This window comes from Labrus bergylta, chromosome 13 (assembly GCF_963930695.1).
Source record: "Labrus bergylta chromosome 13, fLabBer1.1, whole genome shotgun sequence".
NCBI lineage: Eukaryota > Metazoa > Chordata > Actinopteri > Labriformes > Labridae > Labrus > Labrus bergylta.
In genome coordinates, this window is record NC_089207.1 from 27580812 (window position 1) to 27597022 (window position 16211).

Below are 16211 nucleotides of genomic sequence, written 5' to 3' on the forward strand. Positions count from 1 at the left end.
CTGTGACCAAATCAACACAGATAAACTCGTGCAGGCCGTAGACAGAAGCTGTACAGATTTTCACTGCCGGAGAGCCACAATCGCGTAAGCGTTAATCAATCCCTTTTGGTCCTCGCTGTGCTCCGTAGCACGCAGTTGACTCAACAACGTGCAAAGAGAGTTGAGAGGACTTTTGGTTTGAACAATTTTAACAGCAGAGAGCGGTGAGTCAACTCAGTGTAAGTAAAGTATGTTTATAATGCAGGGTAAAATGGCTTTTACGTTTCTTTAATTACTTTGGAAATGTTCTTTAAACGAGTAATAAATATATATATCAGAGTAGACTTACCGAGCACAACATGCATTTTCCTGTAATGAGGTTAAACAGCGTGCAGCCGACTGAGTGGACATTAAGAAGCTGTTCTTAAATACATCGTATTTCCAGTCTTGCGTTGAATAACAGACGGGTAAAAATGTAATGGCGACTGTTAAGATGGGTGAATTGGTTTTTGACGTGTTTGTGCAGCATGGCCGGTGTAACGTTTCAGCTGCGTTACACTGGAAGCTAAGCTAACAGTTAGCTATCAGGCTAGCATTTAGAGAAGCATGACATCAGGAGAAATGAGAAGTGTTTGCTGTACATATGATTAATTCATTAAAATCTTAAACCTTTTAGTGGGGCAACTAATTCAAGAAATATAATCAGCTGCCCAATTATATTTTTGGGATTTTTTTGTCTTGCTATATAACTGTAAAATAAAAAAGACCCATTACAATGTAATGGGTCTTTTTTTATTTTTTTTATGTGCCTGGGTCAGATGTGACCAAAATGTTTTTTTGTTTAGTGTTTTGCAAAAGTGGAAAAAAATGTACTGTTGCTACCTCAGGTTCTGTTGAATTACACCTTTTTGTTTTTAGGCATTTTTTGATATGCTTGTGTCAGATGTAACCACATTTAAAATAAATAATAATAAAAAATTATTACATTAATATGTGTTGGTTTAAAATTCATCATTAACTGCTGCACAGAAAAAGTCTGGCCCAGCTAAAAAAAAATAAATAATTGGTTTTAAAATCTGGCCCTACTGAATTTGTCATTGAATAGCCCTGCATTACATTAAAATACCCCCATTTCACCCTCTACGGAGTCTCTGCCCATTGCAGGGAGGATATCAGATAAGTTTGCTAAATAGCTTTGGGCATTTACATTTCTAGAAATGGATACAAACATTTGGCCCTGCAGAGAATTGAGCAGATATTATATTGTCACACAGCTGTGTCTTCAATAATAAGGATTATGATTTATGTGCCTCCATTCTTGTAAAGCTATAAGTGCACACAAACCTTACTAAAGCTCCAGATTTTTTTAAGCATTTCAACTTTTGATTGCTGTGTTGATATGAATTTATTATAAGTATTATATGGAAAATCATTGGATTGTAAATATCAAATATAGTATCATAAATATAGTATAGCAAATTGTATATAGATAGATTGTATATATAGAGAGATTATGAGGAACACAGGAAGTTAATTTAATTAATAAATATTAATTATTGAGCTGTGGAAAAGGGGTAGGATTAAATAAGTTTGATACTTCTTCCTACTCCTTTTCAGGCATATCAATTGAATATATGTAATTTGCTTTTTCTTTTTTTGTGAAATAATTTGAACATTGTTTTTTGTTTATTGTATTTTCATGCTTTTCATTTTGTTTTGTATTTTTGATGTTTGATTTTATTTGATATGTGTGAAATAAACTTAATCAATCCAGAAGTTGTTTTCCCTACTTCTAAAATGTGTGAAATACGAAATTAATCTTCCTAATTGTGTATGTTGCCGTTTCCTACACAGAACAGCCATGGCAGAAAATAAAGAGATGTCTCCAATTGAGCTTAAAGTGGCTCAACAAATCGAGGTAATACTCATTTGAAATGCATACTTTGTGAAAGTCAGCTAATTGAAAAACAATGTCTCTAAACATTTCTTTTCATTTCTGCTGTCAGTACTACTTCGGGGATCACAATCTTCCGAGAGACAAGTTTCTCAAAGAACAACTGACACTTGACGACGGCTGGGTCACTTTAGAGACGATGCTGAAGTTCAACAGGTCTGTTTATAACTTCTCTTACACGTGATCTGTTTACCTGCTGTAACTGTTCCTACGCATATTTTGGAGCTTTGTGTCATGCATTTATTTATTAATACCTATCCTATTGGTAAGCTGACCAAGTTTATTATCAAAGTTGAGTTCCAAAGAAACAGGAAGCTGGGTTTCTATAACGAAACCAGGGCTAAAACATCTTTATTCTACCTCCAGACTGAAGTCTTTGACCTCTGAAAGCAGCGTCATCGTTGCAGCACTCCAGAAATCAAAGACTGGCCTCTTGGAAATCAGCGAGGACAAGACTAAAGTCAGGAGGGCTCTGGACAAACCCTTACCTGAAGTGAATGATGAATACAAAGATGCACTTAAGCACAAATCTGTGTACATTGTGAGTTAAAATTTCTACTATACTGATTCTTAATTATTTGTTTTGATTATGTCAATCACAGTCTTTTTAATTCACAAGGTAGACCTATCTGAATAAATCATTTGATACAATAATTGAATATGTGAAAACAAATTATTATTCTTTACATTTTTTATAATCATATTGTTTATGGCAATAAACAGTTATTTTCCTCCCATTATATAACAGTTTTCAATCTGCATTTGACCACCTTACTGATTGTGTCAGATTGTTGGAAAAGATGGTCAAGTTTCCACCAGGCCTACTGTACAAGTTCTGTACATTACTTCAGTCCTTAGTTTGGTGTTAATTTAGTCTTTTCCTCTTTCAGAAAGGTTTTCCTTTAGAAACCACTCTTGATGAGATCCAGGAGTGGCTGAATGGGAAAGGAACCATAGAGAACATTCTGATGAGGAGAAATTTGCAAAGGCAGTTCAAGGTAATTTTTTAAGACTGTCATTTATACAAATGTATTTTCATTTAACTGTTTAGAGACTTGTTGAACAGTTTCATTTCTTTGCAGGGATCAGTGTTTATCTGTTTTGACACAGAAGAGGCGTCGAAGACGTTCCTTGAACGTGAAGACATCAAAACTTTCAAAGACAATGAGATGCTTGTGCTATCAAGGTAATTTGTGCTGCTTATTGGTTTTAGATTGATCAACAGTGGACACATGATGTGAGACATCAACATTTTCACAACCCTGTTTGTTATAACCATTGCTCTTTTCTTTCAGGGAAGCCTACCATACAAAGAAAGCCGAGGAGAGAAAAAACTCCAAAGCACAGACAAAGGCAAAAGCTAAACAGTGAGTACAAAAGGAATACCTGCTTGGCCTAAAAGCACATTATATAGTGTGGAAAATGACTGACTCCCTTCCCCTCAAAAAATCTTATTCAGGGACAAGGTGCAACAGCAGAAAAATGCAGAAGATAAAGAAATGGTAAGATCTATGTCAAATACTAACGATCTTCTCTCACTGCAATGAACTCCAAGCACATGTTTGTTTGTTTGTTTGGTAGGGTGCACTCTTGGATGAGCAGACTGGTTGCTTGTTGCGGTTCTCAGGAGAGCTTGAAGATGTCTCAAGAGAGGACTTTCATGAGTTATTTTCTGGCCATGGAAAGATAAAGTGGGTTGATTTTACAAGAGGGGCCAAAGAGGTAAGTCAGCTCTCTACCACTTGAGTTTCTACACCAAGTGTAAAGAGATGTTTAGTTAAAATTGTGTTTTTTTTCTCTTGATAAGGGAACGCTCCTTTTCGATGGAAATGCAAAGGAAGCGTTTGATAAGGCCAAAGAGGCAAACGGAGGGGACTTGAAAATCAAGGACAACAGTGTTGAATGGCAGGTGCTCGAGGGAGACGAGGAGAAAGAGGAGCTGAAAAAGATAATCGAAGCTCAACAGGAATCATACAGCAGGATCAAAGGCAGAGGCAAAAAAAAAATCATTTTTTACAGCAAATTGAAAAAAAATATTAATTACATTATCAATGGTTAATTTACTTTATCTACAGAAGTACTGATGCATCTTGTCTGTCTTCTAAAGGTGGCAGAGGAAGATCAGGTGGCAGAGGAAGAGGAGGCCGAAGGGGAAGAGGTGGCAGAGATCAAGGCAGGAGCCAGTACAGGGGCAAGAAGACGAAATTTGACAGTGATGATGATGGTATGTTAAATGTTTACAGCCTTAATTTTTTGATTGACCAAATATTAATTTCCTTTAACACTTCTAATCATTTTGCATGTGCTTCTTCCCCTCCTAAAGAACCTGCAGCCCCAAAGAGAGAACTAGAGGACGCAGATGGTCCTGCAGCAAAGGTTGCCAAAACTGAAAATGGATCTTAATCAAAACATCACACTCATAGTTTCTCTTTTTTTTTTGAAAACCTTTATTATAAACATTGAAAAGACAGAGGGAACTTAATCCATTCCAGTCAAGGTGTCAGGCTGTGGAAAACCGTAAGAAGTCCACCTGAATGTCAACCTAGAGAAGATTTGGCAAAGTGTTTCGTCAGTTTTCAGCCTTTTAAGTCCCTGTATATTGTTGTGCCTCTGACATCCGTTGTGTGACTATTTTTGCTTTCTTAAGATGCTTTTTATTTTAACATATTCAACATAAATCTACTCTTTGACCGTAATATAATTTTGCGTCACCAAATAGTTGGTTTTGTAAGACCATTGATATTTAGAATCAGTTTGCCATTGTGTTTTTTCTTGTAGATTTCACACATTGAGTGATGAGAACTACTTTGCTATTTTTTTAAGTTTGCATATGTGAATAGCAAATAAAATCATTTATAAAAACCAATCAAGGAGCTATCTGAGTGTGGTTTATATAGTACACATGCAGACATTGCTGGAAACAAATCTGTTCCTCATGGTTGCATATTAGCTTACCGATTTCTTCTTGTGGAACTTGTAAGATGCAGGCAGGTCATATCTTAGTTCTGTAAAGATAACACCAAGTCAGTGTTTGATTTATCTGCAGAAGCAAGAGGTTGTGTTATGCTTACCTGCTATTACTTCCATCTTAACCCCCCAGTCATGAGCCTTCTTTTGAATGTGCTGTAATCAGATGAGGAAATGTGTCAGTCACAAACAGAGAGAGGCTCTGATTTACATAATGTGTACTTCACTAAACTTCTCACTTAAATTTACACAAATAAGTAAAAATGTGAGAACATTTTTTTAATGTCCCTATTGAGATTTGTAGGTACTAAGGGCCTTGAGACTTAACTTGCCTCCAAAGCTTTGTTTGATACTACAGTGCTTAAAATAGGATATGTGGGCAATGAACTTACCTCTCGTGTTGATGTTTTGTGAAGTGAATATACTGCTGTCTTTGCCATTGTTAAAGCAGCTCGCAGGAACTTCATATCCATACCTGGGGGGGGGGAAATCAGTTTAAAACTACACAATTTATAGGGCTACACTTAGTTTAAGAGATGATCTGCTTAACACTCTCCAGTATCCAACTTTGTAAGCACTGTTCCATGTCAAAAATCCAACATTGTTATAAAGATGAGGAAATATGGCAGTAATCTTTCAGATAGCTTTGATTTAACTCACTTTGGACTTGAAAATAACCAAAATGTGGATGTCTCTGTAAACTCCAGTTTTATGGATAATGTGCAAACTTTTCAGTGAATTTTCAGTGAACAGTTATCTACGGAGGATGACAACAAGATGTGCTCATAGCTCCAGAAAAGAGATGGTTGGATCATCTGCAGGATATGTTATTCTTACATCGTCTGATCAAATCTCTATCTTGCCCCGAGATCCTGAATCTGGCATCCAGTTTGAAGAGAACATACCTTTTTGATGTCATAGATATGATTAATTAAATTAATAATTAAGCTTGAACCTTTTTTTTAGACCGCACTTACTGGAGTGGAGTGTGTACTCACCTAGGTTGTGTTTCGTCCCAAACGGTGGGTTCATTATTACTGTGTCAAACTTTTTGGTATACGCCTCAGCCTCCAGACAACAAAGGTCACACTGGACAAGATCCACATTTGTTATCTCAAATTCCTCTGCATTTCTTTTGAATATGTCCAGTGCGTCGCTGTCAATGTCAAAGCCGACGCACAAACTGAGGAAGAGAGAGAGAGAGGAAGAGAGTGTGTGTGTGCGTGTGTGAGAGAGAGGAAGAGAGAGAGTGTGTGTGTGTGTGTGAGAGAGAGAGAGAGAGTGTGTGTGTGTGTGTGAGAGAGAGAGAGAGGAAGAGAGAGTGTGTGTGTGTGTGTGAGAGAGAGAGAGAGAATGGTAGAGAGGAAGAGAGAGTGTGTGTGTGTGTGTGTGAGAGAGAGAGAGAATGGTAGAGAGGAAGAGAGAGTGTGTGTGTGTGTGAGAGAGAGAGAGTGGGAGAGTTGAAGAGAGAGAAGGCGTCATGTCTCATCTTCTGACATGATTTCAGTGAAATCAGGGAGTTAATAAAATGCGCTCACCCTGCATCCAGCATCGCAGCTCCGATACTAAGGACCCCGCAGCCACATCCCAGATCAGCTACTAGTTTCCCCTCAATGTCGTCAAACGTGTTATGGATTGTATAAAGCATGCATGCTGCGGGAGAAAAAAACAGAGTAACTAGTCATAAATCCTGATCAAACCATTCAATTGTCACACTTGATCGCCTCACCTGCAATATGAGGACTAGTTGGATATTGCTCAAGAAGAATTTTTGGCTCTTCAAAAGCATCCACTTGCTGTAGGCAACTCTCTAACTCCTTTAGCTTCATAACTAGCCACCGAGGTGTCCCAAATCTTTGTTCTCCGCAGCGAGACAGAAACAAGAAGTTATTCCAAACAACTGTTTTTCTGCTTAAATCGCTGTGAATGTGTGTTTAGAGCATGGTTGAAACTACTTCCGCTAGTATTTGTGCATCAACCAAAACAATCCGTCACTGACCGCGGGTCGGGTGATAGTAGTTCCCTTCCCCCTTCATTTTTATTTTTTATTTTATATTGCATTTTTTAATGCAGAGTGTGAAATATTTGATGGAATATAAGTTATTGCATAAAAAACTGATTGCATATCGGTCTGAAGATAACAATAAAAATATGATTCACAAATGTATTTCTGATTCACACACAAATATTTATAGTTTTGTATATATGTAATAGAAATCCACAAATGTATAATATACATATACTGTATATTTAAAAAACACATTTGTATCTTGTTACATTTATATAAAAACTGTTAAGTATGCATTTACAAACTGTTTGTTATTTGTTAACCTCACTGCATTTGTGTGTGGGACTTTTGAGACTCCTCTGCCGTGGTTAGATCACAGACTGTAAGGGTTAGATGGGTTAGATTCACAAATGCATTTTTTTCAGCAGGGAAATTACTGTAGCCAATCAGATGTCTCCTTCCTATTCAGCCAATCACAGGAGCGTAGATTCAAACGTATGTTTTAATATGATCACTTTAGCGTTACATCTGTGCAGACAGTGACTAACCTAGCTATCAGACAATCTGTTTGAGTCATCTTTAATCTGACCAGCACAAATAGTCTCTGTGATTGTCATACTGTATGGAAAGTTGTTTATCGTGTTGGGTATATTGACTGTGTGTTGGTTTAATTGGTGTTGAATAAACTGGTGATATTCTGGCCGATGTGTTGGGGCCGAGGCTTTTGAAGGACCCATTGTTTACTATGTTGTTGTTTGTGCTGGTCAGAATAAAGATGATTTATGATGACAGATGTAACGCTAAAGTGATCACATTAAAACATACCCTTGAATCTACGCTACTGTGATTGGCTGAATAGGAAGGAGACATCTGATTGGCTACAGACATTTCTCTGCTGAAAAAAAGCATTTGGGAATCTAACCCATAGACTGTAAATATTATATTAATATGATCTAACCACGGCAGAGGAGTCTCAAAGGTCCCACACACAAATGCAGTGAGGTTCACAAATGACAAACAGTTTGTAAATGCAGACTGAACAGTTTATATATATACATTTGTGAATCCTTTTGTGTGCATTTGTGAATATTGAGACTGATCTAACTCCATAAAATAAAGGGTTACAAATGAGAATTATATTACTTGTCAGTTTTTTTTAACCAACTAAATCTATAGACACATCAGCTCCAGCTTAAACCCCCGCAGCAATGAGTGCATTAAGATCATAGACTGTAAGTATTAAATAATAATAATAATCTTTTTACAGTCTATGATTTAGACTGATTCTTTTAGGTGATCATGATTTTGGATGAAGGGAGCTACCGAGAAACGAGAAAAAAAAACAGCATTTATGTCTGGAAATTCACCAAGTTGGTTAAGCGAGCAAGAAGCATTGATTAATGTCAGAACTGATCATATAAAAATGTTTTGATTTAAATCATAAACTTGGTACATTATTGTACATAGTACTGCCCTTCAAAGGCAAAAGACCTTAACTCGCCAAAAATGACTTTAAAGTCTTTTTGTTGTCCAGCCAAATGAGTTGCAGGCAGACTATTGGAAATATGGCTTCTTAATCTTAGTCTTCTTAATGAGGTTATTAATGTTCATAAAAATCTTTAGCTCAAACATGACCTTTGACCCTTATTTGGAAGTTAAGGTACTCTGCCTTTGCATTGCCTGTACAATAATACGGGGTCATGCCAAGGCAAAAGGCATTAACTTCCATTTGATACTGTATTTCACTTGGTTGCACGGTTAAAATAACACAACCAACACTATTTCTTTGCTACACTTTAGTCAAGCTACTGTGTGTGTCAGAAGTGCTTAATGACAGATATGAAAACAAAGGCATAACACCTTAACTCCACTGCAGTGAAACAGTAACTTCACTTTGATCCGCAGTAAAACAAAGGCAAAGACCCTTAAGTGAAGTTACTGGACTCTGCCTTGGTTTCTTGAGGGCTTTTGGAAGTTAAGGCAAATACAACCTACTATTTTCTTTAAAAAACAACACAATTGACTCAAGATATCTGTCCACATAATAAAGCACATCTATAATGTTCCAAAAAAGACAAAAAATAATTTTTGAAAAAACTGAAGTTACTGCCTTTATCCTTTGTAGGGCAGAGTACACAGTTGGAAGTTCGTAAACAAAAACGACGCAACGGGTTATATCGCGAGAATTCACGAGAACAGGGTAACAAGACAACAAAAATAAATTTGTGGACAAGCCAGAGTGCATGATGGCGGCGTCGCTGCTGCGCCGGGACAAGAAATCTACCGCCGCCCACTTGAAGGCAGACTTAAACCGGACTGATAATAGCACCGGGGTCCGACAACTTCAGGAGCTGCTCGACGTCGTACTAAATCCTGAAAACCCAGCGGCTGACACAGAAGCTCTGGACTGGTGTAAATGTCTGATTGCAGGAGGAGAAGGTTTCGAGGAGTTCTGCAGAACGGTCCGGTCCTATGACAACGCGACCCTGTGCGGGTTGGTCTGGACCGCTAACTTCGTGGCTTATCGATGTCGCACCTGTGGTATCTCCCCGTGTATGTCACTGTGTGCTGAGTGTTTCAATAACGGGGACCACACGGGCCATGATTTCAACATGTTCAGGAGCCAGGCTGGTGGGGCCTGTGACTGTGGAGACAGTAATGTCATGCGAGAGAGTGGGTAAGTCCAAGCTAGCTGCAAGCTAAGCTAAGCTATGCTATCGTTATGGTCATCCAGGTAACGGGTTTGACAGGTGTTGGTTAGATGTCACCTAAGTTAATACATTTATCTGATGTGCGTAGTTGGCTTCAGTATCCATAATTCCGTTTGAGATGTTCTTATAAATGACAAATGAAAGCCGTTTTGAATGTTACGATGCTCCTGTCATTTATTAATAGGAATCACTTGACTAAGCACCTCTGCTCCGAGGGTTAGCCTTACATTTTTGAAGTCTGAATTATATTTAATTGCTAAAATAAAGTTGTATTTATTATTATTCAATTCAATTAAAAAAACTTTATTTGTCCCCGGGGGGTAATTCAAAGGCACACAGAGCAGTAAAATAACAACAGTGCAGGTAGATGAAATATTTTAACCTAAATATAAAGTGTCAATTTAAATACAAATTAAAGCTTAAACTTAACTTAAAATACGAAATATAAAAAGAGTAGATATAAGTGGACAGTGATCGGACTAACAGATGTAAACAGAACTATGTGCAGTAAACAAGAAATAAATATATATATATATACACACACACACACAGAGCTATGTGCAGGTAGGCTAGATACTAAATACTAAATGATAAGTTAATAAGGTGCATGGTGAATAATGGAACAACCGAACTAATATATACAATATAGCTGTAAAAGTAAAAATGAGATAAATAAAGTGACCGTAGTGCAATGATGGATAACGTCATGGATGGATTATGTCATTGCTCACAATTTAAGCAATGACAACCACAATTTAATTTCAGTTCCTGATGATAATTTGTCTCTCTAAAACCCTATTGTACGATCATAGTTTACAGAAACTTTTTTTGATCTGTACACAATTTATTGCAACATATCTTGACTGTCAACATGTTGTGATGAGAAATTGTGCAAGTGTCGACCAGTTCTGTTAGCTGGCCAGAGTTTTGAAAACCATAAGCAAGAGATGTGATGGTATTTGTTAAGCTCTGGATCACATTGTGGGTATGGGCAGGTAAAAAAAAGACAGCTTTCAGATTCTTATTTTGGTTGGCAATTTCTTTTTTTCTGTGAAAGGTTTTGCAGACGGCATCGGTTGAGAACAGGGGAGAACATCCCCTCAATACCTCGAGACCTTCTTCTGATGTCTGAGATGGTTCTTCCTCGCTTTATCCTGTGTATCATACAGTATCTGAGAGACGGATACATTGAGCCAGGTAAAACAATTATGAGAACAGTCTTTTCTTAACAAAGAGTATGAGAAGTACTCCATATTGTCACACTGACCTCTATATGTACAGTGTATTTGTCATATGGATCTGTTGTTGCATATCATATGCAAACCAGGTTCTGCTGGGCACGCTGGATACCAGTGTTATACAACTGTTCGCATCCAAAATCACGTGTCTGATGGCTTCTATCTCTAATCTTGCTTTACCAGACACCTCAACTGAGAGAGATCTACAGAAAGTCCTGCAGCAGCTGGAGCCTCAGATCTCCTTCCTGGAGGAGCTAACAAAGATGGGCGGAGCAATGAGGACTGTACTGACAAAGATCTTAACCAATCAGCAGATATTCAAAGACTTGAGCATGGGTAAATACTGAAACTGATGTTGTGTTGTTGCCGATTGTTTGTCTGATATGCAAAAGATGGGTTGAATGTTTTTAATGAAAAGTGACACCTCTGAAGTTTCGAGATTTCATTTTTTTCTTAAGTAATATTTCTAAAATGACTTAAGTCATGTTACTTTACTACATAATTGATGTTATTTATTTACATTTTTTTGGAAATGCATTGCAATTTCTCTATCTACTCACGAGGAGAAGGCAGATTCTACTTCACCTGTAAACATTTGACAACACATGAGACAACAAGGAATGCCTATGCACGGAGCCCATGAAGTCCCCAAAAGTTGTGCTCACAACATAACAACTTGTAGGAACAAGATAAATATGTTGTGCACACAAGATCTTAATTTTTTTCTTTTTTTTCTTTTTTCTTTTTACTTTTTGGGACTTTAGGGACTCCGTATTTATGCCAAAATCACAGGAGGAAAAATTTTGGTCATAAACTGCTCCTTTTGCCAGTTATTACATTTTGGTCATCTTGACATGTCTTTGTAATTGTTAACAATTTCTGTTATGCTTTACTGTTGCAGGCCAAGAGGAGAATTTGTATGCTAAAAAGAACTATGACAAGTATTTATCAGCCTTGAAAAATTCAGGTCTAGTATCTGTGGAAGAGAAGGCTCAAGGAGCTACTGCTGATGTCACTGTCGGTGCAGAAGGAGGTGCAGGAGCAATAGTCCTTTTGGGTAAGATAGAAATTACAATCTCTGTGAATTGAATGATAATTGGTCAGCCGAGCCGTTTAAAACGGCTTTAAAAACAGATTTGAATTCCTGATTGTTCGTCAGGCTATGTGGTAACACATCCAAAGGAAATAAACAATTGGCATTAAAGTATGCACATTTAACTTAATATAAATAAATTCCTTTGAACTTGCTGCTACTACTTTGTCCTACACGTTTTATACACAGCATACTTGAACTTTTCCCAGTCATTACCTAGTATTGATTTGTAGGGTAAGGTGAAAAAAGTTGATTTCCTAACAGCGTAAACCTCAGCAATAGAGTGGTCAAATTTAGCCTCCATGACTTTCAGGGGATTAGAAAGTGTTTCATGGCTTATTTAACATCGTATATTGCAATCTTAACACATTTCAGTTGTGTGCTTCTAAATGTGTTATTACAGTGTCTAAGGATACGACTCATGTCTTTTTGTTGCTTCATGTTTACTTCTTTTTTTGTAGGAGCTGCACCAGGAAGCCCTGTCGAGTCTAATAAAGAGGTATGTACACAATTCTAACATCGAATAAGAAACTGGTTTGAACTCATTTTGATGCAACACTTTTGTGTAGGGACCAAATCGTTTGTCTCTTTTTTTTCCTGAGGAGTAAAAAAAATATTAAATTAATTGATTCTCAATCTCATTTAAACTATCAACACAAAGTCTTTAGCATTTGCCTAACAAGAATAGCCCTGAAGATTCAAGCCAAGGTGAAATGCAAAAAATGAATGTGACCGAAAAAAAAGGCAGCACCTACTTGCAATGAATCCTGTATATGTTGACACTGTCTGCAGGGCTCTGTGAGAAGGAAACCCCAGCTTTTTCTATCAATATGCCACTATGTCAATATGCAATAGACTGAGGACATTTTTACTTCCCTTTGTTAGATTTACCATTTAACAATGATTGAACTCTGCAAGTAAAAAGTTAATGAAAAGTGAATGGTAGGGATTTTCACTTTCTACATGGTGACTTCATACTTACATAAATTAAAGGTTTACCTAATAACTAGGTTAGTTTATTTTATTTTGGACTTTATGGATACGTAGTCCCGTTAGCTGAAATTTGTGTCATTTATTGTTTCCTCTCAGGAAGACCAAGATGCAGGGCTGTCTGTTGGACAGAGGAAGAGGGTTAAGCTGAGCAGCAGTACCAAAGGTAAATGTAAAGAAAATGACATGATGTAGTATGTAACATGCACTCTTGTTCTTATAATGTCCCCTTTCTGCCCCCCAGACCCGTGCATCATTGAATCATTGAAGCATAAATGCTTTCTGGAAGAGGTGCTGTTTTGGACAATAAAATATGAGTTTCCTCAGAAGATGGTCACCTTCTTACTCAACATGTTGCCAGATCAAGATTACAAGGTATCTCTTTCATATCATTATTGATTTGCTGAAATACAAGTCTGCTATAACTATTAAATGGATTTTTTGGTGTTTTGTTATAAAAAGTTCTTTAAAAACTCCCGGCTAACTGCAACAATACTAGTGACATGTATTATTTTGTGAGGCCATGGCCAATCTGAGCCGCAGCATCCTAAAATGTCGCCTTAATTGTAATTTGGGCCTGTCCTTTCATGTCTTGCAGATCACTTTTACAAAAACATTTGTTCAGCATTATGCATTCATCATGAAAACACTGATGAAAAGCCATGAGTCAGACACCATGTCCAACCGCATTGTACATATTAGTGTGCAGCTGTTCAGCAACGAGGAACTGGCTCGGCATGTGACGGAGGAGTGTCAGCTTCTGGACATCATGGTCACTGTCCTGCTTTACATGATGGAGAGTTGCCTTATTAAAAGTGAACTTCAGGGTAAGTCTCTGATGATTTAGTTTAAAACACCTCATCACAACCCAGTACTTAAAAGAATGAAATTTTAATGGCAGGATGTTATTTTCTGACATTGTATTTTAGAAGAGATTGCTTACATTACAGTCTGAATTATGAAGTTTTTTTAGCTGAATGCATGGTGATGCTGCTGCTTCAACTACCTGAAATACAGGTACAAAGATGAAGCCTAAATCACATAACTTCAAAAGTCAAATTGGATCCACCTCCTTGTTATGAGGCATATATAATATTATACTAGGATGTCATTATGTTAATCTTGTTGGGTCATCATTCGCTCTAAATACAGAAACCATCAACCTAAATTATAATGGTAAATAAAAACATGTACTGCATGCAACGTAGCTACATAGCTGTTTATTCAGCTTTTGAAATCCTTCTCCATGAAGAAAAGAAACATGACGTTTCATCCTCCTGGCCTCTCTCACTGTGTGGGCTCTGAGCAGAATAAGCTTGAATTTTTAATTTTTGACTGCAATCCTTTTGTATCTGCAGTAAGCTGTCAGGCTGTGTGACTTGTTAATGCATTGTTATTTCCCCAATTTTCTTTCATGTTTTGGCTTAATATCTGAATAAGGAATTGAATCTCTTGTATCATTTTTTTCCCTTTTAGATGAAGAGAACAGTCGCCACGTTGTGGTGAACTGCAGTGAGGCTCTGTTAAAGAACAACACCTACTGGCCATTAGTTAGTGATTTTATTAACATCCTCTCACACCAAAGTGTAGCAAAAAAGTTCCTGGAAGACCATTCCTTGTTGATGCTATGGATGAGCTTTGTGTCATTTTTTCAAGGTGAGACATTATTTAACTGCACATAAAGAATCTTTTTTTACGCATACATTCCATTGTGCTGCATGTTACGGCCTCCTTAACCAAAATAATTACCAATAAACAAGACACTGGCCAAAAAAGAACATGACGGGAAGGTGCTGTGCCAACCACGCAATAGACTGTCACTCATAGCAGAACTGAAAGCTCCTCATCACAAGCTGCCCAGAAAGTGTGGGCACCAGCTCCTCTATATCCAGCACTTTCTGTGCAGCAGTCAGGGGAATGGAGGGAGAACCAGGGAGACAGGCAACACCTCAATACCACAACATCCAAAACATGTAAAAAAACAGCACTTAATTGAGATGATAGCTGCTGCTTGTGCAGATTTTCAGTCTGACTTGACATCAACATTATGCTTAGTCAGACCTCTTCTTTCCTCTCCTGATTATACCGTCTCATAGAAAAAGTGAGTAAGGTAGTGTATGACTGAATTAGAGTTGTGGTTAAGTATTGCTCATCTGCCATGTGTACTCTACCACAACTCTAAAAATAACCCCCCCCCCCCTTCACAGTGGGCTGGAGTATCCTCTTGCTGATGTCATGTGCACAGTGTCACTATTACATTGTATACTGCACAGCTCTTGCTTTGAATGTTTATATTTGATTTGGACTGAAGTGGCTTTCATCAGTCACATGAAGCAGAAGTAGAATAGTAATGCTTGTGTTATGCCAACTAACAGTTGTAATAAGTGCACAGACATTGATTTTTTATTATTATGTTTTTAAAAGGGACTCCTGTCTTTGTGATTTCTTATTCTTTTTAAAAATGTATGATCACAGGAGCATAAAGAAGCCCTGTAACATGTGTTGAGTACTGACCTTACACACTTTCCTGCTGGGATAGGTATGAACCTGAATAAGCGGGAGTTGAATGAGCATGTGGAATTCGAGTCTCAGACATACTATGCAGCATTTGCAGCAGAGCTGGAGGCCTGTGCACAGCCAATGTGGGGTCTCCTGACACACTGCAAAGTCAAAGTAAGTACTCTTTAAACTTGGACTCCTCACACACCCCTTTGCTTTCCTGATATTCATAAAGAATGAATCATACATGCATCTCAAGCGCCTTGTGCTGTATGCAGTATAACCCTGTGTGAATTCCTATCATGTGGTGTTGTCTGTAATAGGAGACACAGGAGTATACAAAAACTGTTGTACGCTACTGCTTGGAGACCCTGCAGATCTGGTTCGATGCCATTGGCTTTATTGATGAGGTAACCCTTAATTATAAACTTACTGTCTTTGCCAGCAAGCTCTCTCCTCCCATCATTTCTCATAGCTCTTGTATTGTTGTTGTTTTTTAGCCTGCTCCAAATCAAGTGACTTTTCACCTCCCACTGCACCGCTACTATGCCATGTTCCTCAGTAAGGTATGTCAGGCGCTCTTATCTCTTTAAGACATGACTCTGTATTGAATGATTGGGTTTTTATATAGTCTCTCTTCATTCCTTTTAATTTAAAACTCTTAAGGCTGTAAAGTGCCAAGGCCTGGACCTGGACAGCCTCCTTCCAGACCAAGAGATGCTTATGAAGATCATGGTGCATCCACTCCAAATCCAGGTAACTCTCATCTGAC

General features: G+C 37.7%; 3 protein-coding genes across 7 annotated transcripts in view; 2 read left to right on the top strand and 1 right to left on the bottom strand.

Moving 5' to 3' along the window:
* Positions 1-69: 69 nt before the first annotated feature.
* On the top strand, positions 70-4799 carry ssb (small RNA binding exonuclease protection factor La). 3 transcript variants are annotated; one of them, XM_020651496.3, is made up of 12 exons: positions 70-218; positions 1834-1897; positions 1986-2089; positions 2300-2474; positions 2824-2931; positions 3016-3119; positions 3229-3300; positions 3393-3435; positions 3515-3655; positions 3741-3927; positions 4041-4157; positions 4257-4799. In XM_020651496.3, exons 2-12 carry the CDS (start codon positions 1841-1843, stop codon positions 4334-4336), a joined length of 1188 nt encoding a protein of 395 aa, XP_020507152.1. In that variant the 5' UTR covers positions 70-218; positions 1834-1840; the 3' UTR covers positions 4337-4799. The 3 variants fall into 3 exon arrangements, with proteins under 3 accessions (XP_020507152.1, XP_020507153.1, XP_020507154.1); XM_020651497.3 differs by having other exon boundaries at positions 93-203; XM_020651498.3 differs by having other exon boundaries at positions 124-218; positions 1839-1897.
* mettl5 (methyltransferase 5, N6-adenosine) lies at positions 4357-6881 on the bottom strand. 2 transcript variants are annotated; one of them, XM_020651502.3, is made up of 7 exons: positions 6630-6881; positions 6439-6553; positions 5899-6083; positions 5293-5375; positions 5009-5056; positions 4889-4938; positions 4357-4475 (listed from the first exon to the last, which is right to left on the bottom strand). In XM_020651502.3, the coding sequence occupies exons 1-6, from the start codon at positions 6727-6729 to the stop codon at positions 4933-4935; spliced, it is 537 nt and encodes a 178-aa protein (XP_020507158.1). In that variant the 5' UTR covers positions 6730-6881; the 3' UTR covers positions 4357-4475; positions 4889-4932. The 2 variants fall into 2 exon arrangements, with proteins under 2 accessions (XP_020507158.1, XP_020507157.1); XM_020651501.3 differs by having other exon boundaries at positions 5005-5056.
* A 2255-nt stretch (positions 6882-9136) lies between these two features.
* The window catches only part of ubr3 (ubiquitin protein ligase E3 component n-recognin 3), a 39963-nt gene continuing 32888 nt past the window's right edge, over positions 9137-16211 (top strand). For both annotated transcript variants that reach the window (XM_065962139.1, XM_020651463.3), the window contains exons 1-13: positions 9137-9585; positions 10677-10816; positions 11041-11193; positions 11759-11914; positions 12412-12449; positions 13040-13106; positions 13185-13315; positions 13539-13767; positions 14417-14596; positions 15480-15613; positions 15763-15849; positions 15940-16005; positions 16106-16195. In XM_065962139.1, the coding sequence (XP_065818211.1) occupies positions 9152-9585; positions 10677-10816; positions 11041-11193; positions 11759-11914; positions 12412-12449; positions 13040-13106; positions 13185-13315; positions 13539-13767; positions 14417-14596; positions 15480-15613; positions 15763-15849; positions 15940-16005; positions 16106-16195 (1905 nt within the window). In that variant the 5' untranslated portion in view covers positions 9137-9151. The remainder of the gene's footprint in view (positions 9586-10676; positions 10817-11040; positions 11194-11758; positions 11915-12411; positions 12450-13039; positions 13107-13184; positions 13316-13538; positions 13768-14416; positions 14597-15479; positions 15614-15762; positions 15850-15939; positions 16006-16105; positions 16196-16211) is intronic.

Coding starts and splice junctions, on each gene's coding strand:
- mettl5 (XM_020651501.3), bottom strand. CDS start 6,729: ATGAAGCTAAAGGAGTTAGAGAGTTGCCTACAGCAAGTGGATGCTTTT. Junction 4,939..5,004: donor TAAGATGGAAGTAATAGCAG/GTAAGCATAACA, acceptor TTATCTTTACAG/AACTAAGATATGACCTGCCT. Junction 4,476..4,888: donor AGTTCCACAAGAAGAAATCG/GTAAGCTAATAT, acceptor AATCTTCTCTAG/GTTGACATTCAGGTGGACTT.
- ssb (XM_020651496.3), top strand. CDS start 1,841: ATGGCAGAAAATAAAGAGATGTCTCCAATTGAGCTTAAAGTGGCTCAA. Junction 2,932..3,015: donor ATTTGCAAAGGCAGTTCAAG/GTAATTTTTTAA, acceptor ATTTCTTTGCAG/GGATCAGTGTTTATCTGTTT. Junction 3,436..3,514: donor ATGCAGAAGATAAAGAAATG/GTAAGATCTATG, acceptor TTTGTTTGGTAG/GGTGCACTCTTGGATGAGCA.